The following is a 12,771-nucleotide window of genomic DNA, read 5'->3' on the forward strand; positions in this document are numbered from 1 at the left end:
GACACCGCTAATCCTTCCAGACTGAGCAGGGTCATGCCTGTCATGGCTACTCAGGGCAGACAGCTGATAGTGAAGATAATGTTTTTTAAGCAAAATAAATGTGTCAGATCTGCTGAATCATTTTGCTAGTCATATACCAGCTGTCCCCACCTCGCCAACAGTACACATCAATCCTGCTCCCTTGCAATTAATCACCACTGCGCCATTGTAAGTGCAGATGGTCCCAACATGCAGTGGGCTCTTCCATGTGTCCGCTGCTATGACATACAAGAGGGGGCCGCTTCAGCCAGTGTCCAAGTGCATAATGATTACAAATCTGCTTCCCGTCAACAGAAATCACTGGTGAGCAGTGTGGCCAAGCTCCTGTGAATTGACGGACAGCCGGGGCATGCGAATGGGCTCATTTGTCCGTCTGCTGAATTGATTTTACATTTAAATTTAACCAGAGAGGCTAGAGGAGAGCCAAAAAGCAAAGATAGTGAGAAGGTGAGGGCAAAATATTAATACACTGATTCATAAAAAGATGAATGCCCACTACAAGATTGGATCATTTGCATAAAAAAAATAAAATAAATTGCACCTTAAGTAAGAAAATGACTAATAAGCAAGCAATCTATCCTTCAGACGGCGCACATCAGTGTAATTTCTTATGCTTGGTTAATTTTTGCTTTATGTAATTTTTCCGGTGATGATTGCTTTTTCTGGGATACTTCAAGTTAGGCATTAAGTTTTTACTGCAAAAAAATACACTGAAAAACATGAATTCTGTGAGAAGCATCATCTCTCCACAGATCTGATCTGTAACTTAGCCTGGTGCCATCCACTGCTTGTCTTCATACCATAACTGTGGGACTTTTTAGGCAAAACAACATCTTTATGGAGACAAGCAGGTGGTAGACCCTCCATCAGTAGTTACACATTGCATCTTTGCATGTAAAGCATCTGACGTATAATGCTGTTCAAAATCAACATGCAAATCACTGTAAATATATGCTTTGCTATGACAATGGAAAAGCTTAAAGGAAAATATCTGTCAAGTCTTAACTCAATTTCCACAAATAACATGAGAGAGTAATTCAGGGTAAAATCAGGCTTAAGCTGTTTAATTCTCTGACTGAAAGTGGTGTATTTATTTATATGAAGCTGGTAAATGGCAATGTTGTGACATGTGGCCCATCTGTGATTCAGTCTAATGAGAACATTACCAAGCCCCAGGCGCACACACTCAGAGGGGCACACACCCAAAGAACAGCAGTGGGAAAAAGCAGAAGTCTGACAGGAAAGTGATGAATGCAAACCCAACCAGATATTTCCAATGCCATTCTTCAACCTCCTCCTACCAACCCCAATGTGCACTATAAGAAACGAAGGTCCTCTAACTCAATACAACACAGTGAAAATCAATCAGGTTAAAGAATAGGTGAGGGGCGGACAGCAATATGGAGCATGCTCGGTCAACACCTTTTTTAGAGCCTGATGTGCGCAGAGTAAATTTGTCCCAAAAGGCAAACAATTCAGATTGCGATCCAAAAATAGACTCCATGACAACCAGTACTACTTAGGTGATTCACTATTTCAGTCTGTCAAAATAATGTTACCTTAACCGGGCAAAAACTCCCACTGTAGTTCTAATGGAGAAAAATATATTGAAAGCGAGCCGTCTCTATAACATGCTTGTCAAAAATGTACTGTAAAAATGATATAATGTGATTGCAGTCAATTCAGTGCTAGCTGTATGTCTCACAGATGTTGATGAAAAAACAGCATGTCTGATTAACTGTCCTCCCTTCTGTGTTGAAAGTGTCCTTTTCTCATTTTCCAGCGTGTATTCACCACTTCAGTAGTCACCTTCAATTTATTTTCGCTCAAAGTGGTCTCATATTCTTCCCTTTACAAGTAATACAGACATCAAAATGAAATGCCCTTACAGAGGAATATATGCTAATCTATAAACTAAATTATGTATTTAAATAATTTACTTTTACATTCCCATAAAATTTCCTATATTCTTTGCTAAGTGTCTCTTTTTTATCATTGCCGTCAGCACACTTGCACTACACTGTCCTCTCATTCACTTCTCTCATTGACTCCAGTAGTGATATGACTCTAATGCTGTGTGGTTGTGTGTGTGGGAATGTCAAGTGCACTAACCTGCCCTTCTGGCACGCGGAGCACAGCCAAGCTTTGTCCCTCTTGTTGTAAGAGCAGCAGCCCTTGCACACGTTGTACTGGCAGTCCAGACACAGGCGCTTGGGGTTGAGCAGGAAGGTGAAGGGCGCACAGCAGCGGATACAGCAGTGCTCGTTGAATCGGTGCTGCTTGGACAGGATTGAGCATCTGCTGCCTTCCTCCGCGAGCTCCTGCTTCATTTCACTGTGTGAGAGAGAGAGTGGAAGAGAGAGTGAGAGAGGGAGTGAGAGAGTGAAAGAGAGAAAGAGGGAGAGAGGGAGGGGGGAGAGCCGTGAGTCCAGAGGTAAAATGTGCCAAAAGCTACCGCAGAATTAATGAAAAACAATAAGGAGAGTGGAGAGTGAAAAGGTCATTTGATTGGTGAAAATAGTCCCCAATGCTTCGGCTCTGATTCTGGGATATTAACATGACGGCTGACATTTCAATTTGGATGAACCTGTCACATCCAGTTTGCCAACATCCTAGACTCAGTGGCAGGCACGTCCACGACCACCTCCTTAATTCGGAGAGCTGATAATTAGAGCGTAGATGGTGATATTTATCATAATAAATGGGACCAAATGGTCTCCGGCTGAAGGTCAATTTGTAGGAGACGCACTGGTCCACACAGAGGTAGCAGCTGGAGAGAGAGCGAGGGATGAAAAAGCTAAACTGGGGAGTTGCTGGACTTTAGTCAAAAATATGGCCAAAGTGCAGCTACGCTTTTATCTGCCTACGACAAATGTTGCTGTCCAGCCTCCTTCCGAGTAATTTGGCAAATTGAGAATTTCCATTAGCATTTAAATTTGCCCTTTAAATGATGTGTAGAAATTGAAAATATATCAACTTGTTAACTAAATGGTCTGTATCATTTCTTGTTAAACCATTGAAAAACGCATTACAATAGCTCCAACTACAACTTGTGATACAATGAATGAACAACTGCAACTTACTCTATAGATCAGAGACTTAAACTGAGGTAAGTGTATGTGGGCTCTTTCTGGTGGTAAGGCTTGCTTTACACAAAATTTAAATGGTACATACAATTTTACATCGCACTTTTCAACTTTCAAAGCACTTTACATCAAGAAACTACTCACCCATTCACACACACACACATTCATAAACCATTGATAAACCACAGATACTGGGGGCAAGGTGTGTTAAGTGGCTTGCCCAAGGGCACAATAACAGCTGACTGCTCTACTACACAACCTTATGTCAAAAGCGGGATTCGAACCACCAACCTTCGGCTCAGTAGACAGAAAATTCCGAAATTTTCTCCTGGTTTAGACCAATTTCAGACCTGGTTTAGTTTCGCTTAAGACTTGAGCTATAGCCGTCGTGGCAATATTATGGTAGTATTTGCATGAGATGGAATTGGAAAACGGCATTTAGTATCAGCTTCCATTTGGTATTAACACATGGATTAACACATAAAGCTTTTCTATCCTAGTTTATTTAGATTAGGCGCATGGGTTTATACTACGTGGAATAGTGCAGAGCAAGCAATCCAACAGAAGCTGTGGCTAGAACTAGGTAAGCAGAATATGATGTCTAACCACTTAACAATATTTCACTATATTTAACAGTACAAGCCTTCACTGCTGAGCCTGCGCTGTTGGTGTGAAAGTGAGTTGAGCTCAAATGGGCAGAGGCTGAATTATTTAAGACGGTTCTTTACTCTCGACACGCTGCAAGGGCACGGGCTCATGACTCTGATTGATCCCCCAGATACACTGCTTCAAACACACACTGTAGATAGAGTAGTGCATACAGTATACTTAGAGCACAGGTATGGTCAAACAGAGAGGAGGATGGGGTCCAGTGTTATCATAAGTTCCATTCTGGATTCACTTATCGCAATGTATTATGATTTAATTTGTTAAAGGGCCAATATTATGCTATTTTCTGATCTATGTTATAATGTTCTTTCCTCATCACAAACATACCTGGAGTTTAGTTTTGTTTCACTCACACAAACTCTGCATTTTTAGGCCGAGTTCTTCTCCCAAACAGTAAACACTCTCTCCTGAATTAAAGGTGAAAAGGTAACCGTTAACTTGAAAACTACTTCATGACATCACAAGGTGGAAAAGAGCATTATGAGCTTTCGCGATACAGACATACAACCAGTAATCATAAAGATTTATTCAAACACAAGAGTCAGTTATGTGTAATATAGGAACTTAATTGTTGTTATGTTGTTTTTTTTTGTTTTCTTCCATGCCCGAAGAGGTTTTAGATGTCATCCATGCGTGTTTCAGTAATTTAGTGATCTCTCCCAGGCCCTATTCAAACCCTCCTTACTGTACAGTTAGCAGTAAGATTCTGTCCAATACTCAGCCCACAAGCCTACGTCAGCCATGCTCCCACAGGACAATTTTCCATAAATATACAAAAGCATGATACTAAACTGTAGTGAGTGACTTGGAGCGAAGAGCAAAGGCAGGCGAGATTCAGAGCGTGAAAAACAAAACGGAAACTTATTCAACGTTAATACATTATTTTTCTGTAAATAAAGCATTTTCAAAACAATAAAAAGGTAACATGGTGATCTTTATGTGTTATGTCTTAGCAGTTAATACCCCATAGAAGTAAAATACCCCCTCTTTAATTGTATCTGCATTCATAGTTTGATAGTATGAGTTATTCCAATGGCTGTGAAAAATACACAAACGTTTCACTGTATTTAAATGCTCATTTAAACACCACTGAACTGTGACCATTCTGCGTTTAATAATGGAATCTGTTTATGGCTGCAATTCCCATCTCGATCGTGAAGCCATTTAAAATCTATGTAAATTAAAATTTCTGGTGACCAAGCATTACATTTCAATACGCGTGCTGCCGGCCACACAAATTCACCAAGCCATGATTGGCCCCAGAGCTGGACTGAGACAAACAGCGTGAAAACCACAGCTCCGGTGCATGGACCTGGTAATGTAAAAGTCAAATGCAAATAAGAGGATAGTGCTTAAACCAGCATATTGAGGCCTATGAGAGTGCGTAAGAGTGCGTATGTATAACCAAAGGGAGCAAGTTATTAAGACTGCTCCTCCACTACTGCTCTGATTGGTTTTCATATGCATCATTACATGAGGCATATTAATAAGACGAACAAACTGATTCACATTTAGCGTCATGTGAGAGCAGAGTGGAGTGGTACAAACAAAAGGGTGGAGCATTTAAAAGAAACATGATCAGAGGGTCTTGATATTCTACAGACATGGTGCAGGGAAAAATACAACTCAATCAGTCATTACAAAAACACATTCAATCAAATAAAAAGCCTTGCCATCTGGTTCACAAAAGCATTATAAAGTATTGTATAGATGCCAAGTGAATGCAGCCTGTATGGAAATATCTAGAGAGAGAGCCAGTGCTGGGAACTCATTTCCTTCAGTCACGATTAAGATCAGGAGCCATTTGGGTTCTGTGCTCCTGCCGGTGATACAAGTTTAATGAACAGCACAATTAGATGATGGCTACAGCTCGGGCCATTTCATTAAACGAGTGGGCAAAATGTACACATATCTCGAGGAGCGGAGGGGAGTGGTCACGGCTGATGTCCCCTTATATTAGCTCCTGTCAGTCCTAATGAGACATGAAGAGCAGCTCTAAGTCTGTGGATACACTGAGGGTCAGGCAGCAGTGAGCAGGTACAAAGAGATTATAACTATCAATGACTTTAGTCTACATAACACATGGCTTTAATTAAGATGGAATAATTAGACTTTGTTTGGAAGAAAGATATCAGGATAGGGCTAATTAGCCTTATCATTAATGATCTTAAATTAAATTATTATGCTGTTTGAGATTAATTTTCCAAAGGATGGATACATGTTTGCAGTTCCCTGTCCTCTCGATGTTACATGGATTACCTCACATTAAAGGAACAATGTCATGGAATTTGTGCATTGGAAATTAAATGTGTTATTTCGTTTTGTATTGTACTTTATCACTGTGCCTGGACCATAGACTATATATATATATATATATATATATATATATATATATATATATATATATATATATATATATATAAATAAATGGACATAGCTAACTCGCCATCTGCCAAAAGTTCCAAGAGTTCATGGAGGTGCTTCCAGCTCCATCGACTTTTTACATTGAAAAATTGTTACCCCTCTCTCTGTAACTGCTGCTGTGAGCCTAGTCATTTTAGCCTTAAAGGGTCAGTCTGGAATTTTAGATATAGGGCCTCATTTCCTAGTGAGCCAGAGTGTTGGAGACGTGTGGAGACTAGGGATGGGCATTTGATTAAATTTTCTTAATCGATCGTCGGGAGAATTAACGATCGATTATCGATTAATCATTCACGTTTTTTATATTAAAATTTATCATCATTATTATTACTATCTGCACTACTAATCTGCATAAATAAATTTAACTTTACGACATATAAACTGTAACCACTCTAGAGCCACATCATCCCGTTTGAGATTATAATGTGTTTAATGCAGCTTTGCTAAACTCTCACAGAAACGAAACTTAAAACCGCATGTTAATAATAATAATTTGCATAAATTAAGCAAAGAAAAAAAACGGCTCTTGTGCGCTGATGCAGCACGACTCAGTGGAATACAGGTTAGTGTGACCATATTTGCGTTGGTCTAAACCAGGACACCGTACAGAGGGGGGGAGGTGGGGACTCGTCATCGACATTGTGCTACTCTCACCTGGCAAAGCTTTTTCCCACTGGACACCGAAACATATGTGCTGTTTTGTACACTGTGTACAGCGACCTCTGTAAATACAAGGACTGGATGGAATATTTTAAAAAAATGTCTCCACACGTCTTCAACTCTTTGACTAACTAGGAAATGAGGTCCTATGTCCAAACTTCCAGACTGTCCCATTAAAATGTTTGTTTGCTCTACATTATCCTTGTGTTTTCATTTCAATATTTTGTCCGTAAATAAACCCCCATTCCAAATATGGAATTTAAGGCTCCAAATTTGCCCCTATACCTGCCAGCATTGTGAGCTTCATTTGATTGGAACCGAACACTATGGGTGACATCAGACTCCCTTAGTCCACTTCTTTATACAGTTTGGACCCACATTCAAGTTCTAAGCTTTCATGCCATTTACTTTTCTACTAAATAGTATGAATTGCTTTAAAAAACTTTGGAAAATACATGGCACTTTTTACATCTGTCTTCAAGTCAAATTTAAGACTTTATTCATTTAAACACAATTGTTTAACTGAAGGTTCAGACGGTACTTTGGGGAATTAGACCACTGATTATAGATTGAAATACATCAAATCCCTTTAAGTCACACACAATGCAATAGCCCTTTACTTAAATCAAATGTGGTCAATACGAATGACAGATCACATGTGTTAAATTGCCAGTCTCTACCCAGCTGAAACCCCCATTAAATGCCCCTTTAAACATGCAATGAGCTACTGGATAGACATGTGGCCACTTCAGGCTCTGCTGATTAAAAGCCTGCCTTCTACAACACAGGGCAATGGTGAGTGAATTGTGTTAAGGTGTACCTCAATCTAAAATTAAAAGTACATTGATTATTTAGATTAGACTGTTTTGAAGCCACACAGATCTTTGAGGGTGGTAAGCATGCATGGCGCACGGGAATGCTGATTTGCTAGGTAATTTAAAACCAAGATGGCAGCACGATAAGCGAATTTAATATGTGGTTTGTGCTGTCAGTCCTGGTGATTATTCTATATGTACTGAAGATGTATTGACTCTTTCCTTCAGGGTGCACCCACATCCCATTCTTGGTTCGCTTTATCTGCTAGACATCTATTAAGTCTCCTCACAGGCCTGCTGCCAGTGCATTTTTCAGACTGAAGGCAAAGCAGCTGGTGGAGTGAACTTATATCTTCATACGCTGACATTCAAGATAGTCGTTCAATGTCAAGTTTTAGTGCAGTTTTAACAACTTCTTCAAATACAAGCCCCTTTCAAGACCTAATTTTTATAGTACTTTTACGGTTTACAAGATGAGTTTGGCTCACCCTGATCAATACATTTCTACTTTCTTCATGCAAAGAAGAGCCAAGAAACTAATGGTCCTAATTTTAACCTACACTTAGAGATATACAGACATATCTATTAAAAGGTGCTCCGTATAAATTTTCCCTAGAATAGTCTGCCATTTGCTACTCTCCATGGATAATTTACTGCTGTGCCTGAAATGTTCCACAGTACGGCATTAAATCTATCATTCTCCATGCAGATAAACAGGTGAAGCCACTAGGCCAAGTTGCAGGTCAGATCTGTGGAGATGCAACTCAGTGAAAACACCTGTTATTTAAAAAAAATGCAAAAAATAACAACTTTCATGATATATTGTGGAACATATAAGGAAGGCTGAATAGTTACGGGAACACTAGCTAACCATTCATTGATAATCCTTGAAATACTTTTTCTGCACAATTTAAATTAATGTAATCTATTAACATGATTCTACCATTAAAGTGGTATATAGTTGGCTGGCTCAGCTGGTGATATTTTCTCAATTTTGAAATATTGACTGACAAATATTACACTATGAACTCTGAGAAGAAAAAAAAGCAGAACTATGCTTTGATCCAGTAGCTATAGGCAAAAACCCCCATAGCGCCAGCTTTCTTTTCCCTCTGTAAGCCAATAGCCTGCAGCACAGAGGCACACCTGGCTCTGAAATGTGAATGTATTTTCTGATGTGGGCCTTGAGTGTACAGCTATTGATTTGGGCGCATTTTCAAGAGTACAGTAGCCAAACGTAGTTGGTAATTGCAAATCGACCCAGTGCTTTCATGGCTCTTAAGAAGCTTTTAATTGAAAATCTGCACTTTGGAGTGTGAAGATGTTGCCTCATGTCTTGTAGAGTGATTTCTTTTCTGGTTGAAGTGAAGCCATCATTGGTTTCTATTGCATGTTCGCTCCCATCCCAGCCTGTGTGCATTAGAGCTGGTGGAGGGGCGCTCAAGGCTGAAGGAAGCGCTGAAAACGAGGAGATTTCTGGCTCAATCGAAGCTGGTAATTTGCATTTGGATCCCCACTGGGTGAATCTAAGTTGCACCGTGCATCTAGCTTGACATGCCAGTTTAAATAAAGAATAAAGCAATACATAGTTTGAAAAGAAATAGTCCAACTCTTGCACTTCTCTGCATTGCGGAGGTAGATTGGCATTTGACTCATAAATTTAAAGGTAGAGAGCTGGTGGCGGCTGGCTATTAGAGGGGCTGGCAAGCAGTAGATTGAGGCAGAGGTGCCAAAAATGAAATAGTGTTCATGTGGGAAGACAGGTGACAAGATGTGAAGTAAATTACTGTCAGATTAAAAGTGCAGTGTTAAGAATATATTAGTACACACACATATATATATATATATATATATATATATACACACATATACATACATCTATATATACATATATACACATACATACACACACACACATATACACACACAGATGACACTTTTCAGTCTTCAAGTCACTCAAAGAGGTTTACATCAAGGACCCACTCACCCATTCGCACGCATTCATGCACGCAGTGTACACAGACACTGGGGACAAGGTGAGTTAACTGTCTTGTCCAAGGACACAATGACATCATTCATCTGCAGGAGCTGGAATCGCACCTCCAACCTGTGGGTCAGTGGATCTGACGCTTCACCAGTGATGTTTATGCCATGTTGTAAATAAGTAAATATTTTTTCTGTTGGCAGTAGAAGTGCAAATATAGTAGTAGTGGTTTTAGTTACAATACAACAATAAAAATAATAATTACTTTTTGTACTAATAAAAGGAGTAGTGGTAGGAGTAAAGGTAAAGTAGTAATAAAATAATAATGGTACTTGCTGAACAGAAGTAAAAAAAATATCAGAGTGTGCTCTTTCAGTTGCTAAAAATATTAAAGTTGTTTTTGTTCTTACTTTCTACTACGTACCTGTGCACTAAACTCAATAAATCATGAATCTGAAGTGAATATTTTAACACAGTTTTAGTCAATAAAGTCATTTGTCAATTTGGCTTGCTTTCCAAACTGAAAATGTTCTAAATTATTTTTGACAACCTTGGAGTGCTGCTCGATTGCTCTCATCTGACTAAAGCATGAACCACCTTTAACAGTCAGAGTCAGAAATTGGCAAAAGGTAATTGAGTTCTCAAAATCAAGTGCTTATGCTAAAACACTGAAATAAAATCCCCATACTACACAACACTATCACTGGCTTCCAATTTCCTCCCATTATATCATGCTCATACTTTGTTTTTGGAGCAGAATGTAGCTAATTTATACTGCATGCATTATTAATGGTGTCCAATTTTCCTTTGTGGCCTTGGTGTGGGTTATTCATCTGCTGCATGAATAAAAATGGACCAAACCCTTCTTGTTATCTAGTCTTCTGCGACAGTGTAAAAACAGCATGACTCCATTGCATTGTCCTTTTTACTTAGTACACCTGTCAATCAAAATGGCCAGTAAAGGATGGATGGGCACTGCTCTTAAAGTAAACTAGAAAAACTCATAAGTCAAGACACACACGCAATAACTGAAGATCCTCATAGCATTTTAGCATGAGTGGAGATATGCAGCCTTCTCTCTGCAAATGTCAGATTCCCCCTTTTCCTGAGTGACAGTATATACTATATAAACTCCAACTGTAGGCAACATATTCTTGGGTGATAGCTGTGGTAATGGTCCTAAGTCTTCATCAATCTGAAAACAATAGATAGTATTTCATCAATGTGTGGGGTATTTTTGCAGCTTGCAGTTATATTTATATATATATTTTATATTTATATATTTTTTGGAAAGTAATCAGCCAAGGACAAAATTGCAGTGTGAAATACTTTAATCCAAGATTTTTTCCAAGTGATTTGCACGATATTGGGTTTGATTTTTATTTTATTTTTTGTCTAAAAATCAAATTCTAAAATGAAAACTTCAATCACTAAAAACACCTGAAGAGTTTCAATTATAGTGTTATTGACAATGAAATAGAGTATTTTTAGAAGATAATGATGAATTTGAAATCTTGTATTTATGGAAATTAGAACTGGATAGTGGTTATTTAAAGGAGAAACTGTTAATGAATAAACGTTGATGTTAGAGTTGGTCTAATGTAAATAGTTTCTTTGATGTACTGTATTTTCTACCTGCCCAAGGATTGCAAATGGAAAGTAGCTTGTAGCTAAATCTGGCACAGAGTATCTTTTCTCTCTGAGATTAATGTTTTCTGTGCACTGTCCTTGTTTTAAATATATACATTTTAAACAATTTATAATATTTATGCACATTATTTCAACACTGTCCAGTCCAACTTGGTGCGAGTTTTGTTCCGTTTTAAACATTCATCTTTCTTTCTTCATTGCCTTTCACAGTCTTTTCACAGTATTGTTTGTATACACTCACACAGCGGTAAATCTTGGCTGGGTGTGTGTGGTTGCATATGGTAAAATGTGACAGTGGCTTGATCTACTGCACTCTACTTGAGAATGTGAACCCTCCCTTCTGTTGCTGTTGCTGCTGTACTTTTGCCCATAGGGACTGGTTCTTTGAGCATCACCAAGCAGCTCATATAAAGAGTCACTCCACTGTGTACTGCCACCATACATCACATAGAGCCTGAAGCCTTTCCAGCCCGCTGAGCTAAGTATGGTGTTGGTAAACAGTGTTTAAGAAAATCCAGGCATACAGATGTTAGCATGACTGGATGAACACACACTGCATGGTGACAAATGGGCTGTCCGCAGATGTAGGGGCAGGGATGCATTTCAAACATAAATAATGAATGTAATCTTCTTAACTTTCAGGGTCATTTCAGCAAATTAGATGCCTCAAACCATGCAGTAATTATTCATATTATACTGATATCAAGATAAAGATAAAATAAGATAGAACTAGATCAGTCTCATAGCAAACACATTCACTTGTAAGATGACATTTTTTAATCAACTGCAAAGTAAAAATACAAATCCGCAGGATAAATATTAGGGGTGAAACGAGAGAGAAATTTCACAAGATGAGCCAAGACACAAGATAGGGTCTACAAGAACAAGAATGAGATGAGATTTAAATATAGAAGTAAATATTGATTACATATGGCATAAGTTAACTGTGCAAGGCAATAGGATCTGCCATCTGCTTGTGTCCATGAAGACATTATTGCCGTGTCTGAAATTGCATTAAACTTGTCCATCTTGCATTTATCCACTTACAGGTATTTTCATTACTAAAAAAAAATAAAAAGTGCATTCTCATGGTGAGCGGAGTTGCCTCTCCTCATATGTGAACATTCCTGCCATCCTTCTTCATCAGGAGTCATGGTGTAATGCTTTGGATAACTTTGGATTGCATATTTAGGCTGGTTGTTTTCTTAAATTAAAAACACTTCATGACATCACAAGTTGGAACAGAGCATTCTGACCTTTGGAGATGTAGACAGACTAATAATAAAGGGTTACTCAAACATGTGTGAATGAAACAAACCATACATCACAAGCATATAACACCTGGTATGTTTTTGATGAGGTAACAGCATTACAACAAAGCTTAAAGCTCAAAAGAGTAAATTTTGCTTAATATAGGACCTTTAGCAGAACATCCAAACTATGTAGT

General features: G+C 38.6%; 1 protein-coding gene across 4 annotated transcripts in view; it reads right to left on the reverse strand.

Annotated features, from left to right (window-relative positions):
- Window positions 1–12,771, reverse strand: part of myripb (myosin VIIA and Rab interacting protein b) — a 140,916-nt gene that overhangs the window by 55,755 nt on the left and 72,390 nt on the right. For all 4 annotated transcript variants that reach the window (XR_008631830.1, XR_008631829.1, XM_055151002.1 and 1 more), the window contains exon 3: window positions 2,152–2,373. Coding sequence is in view for 2 of the 4 variants with exons in the window: in XM_055151002.1 (XP_055006977.1) it covers window positions 2,152–2,373 (222 nt within the window). In the remaining 2 variants the exon portion in view is untranslated. The remainder of the gene's footprint in view (window positions 1–2,151; window positions 2,374–12,771) is intronic.

The sequence above is a fragment of the Boleophthalmus pectinirostris genome, unplaced genomic scaffold (assembly GCF_026225935.1).
Source record: "Boleophthalmus pectinirostris isolate CB_2022bp ecotype Guang Dong unplaced genomic scaffold, ASM2622593v1 HiC_scaffold_15, whole genome shotgun sequence".
NCBI classification, from domain to species: domain Eukaryota; kingdom Metazoa; phylum Chordata; class Actinopteri; order Gobiiformes; family Gobiidae; genus Boleophthalmus; species Boleophthalmus pectinirostris.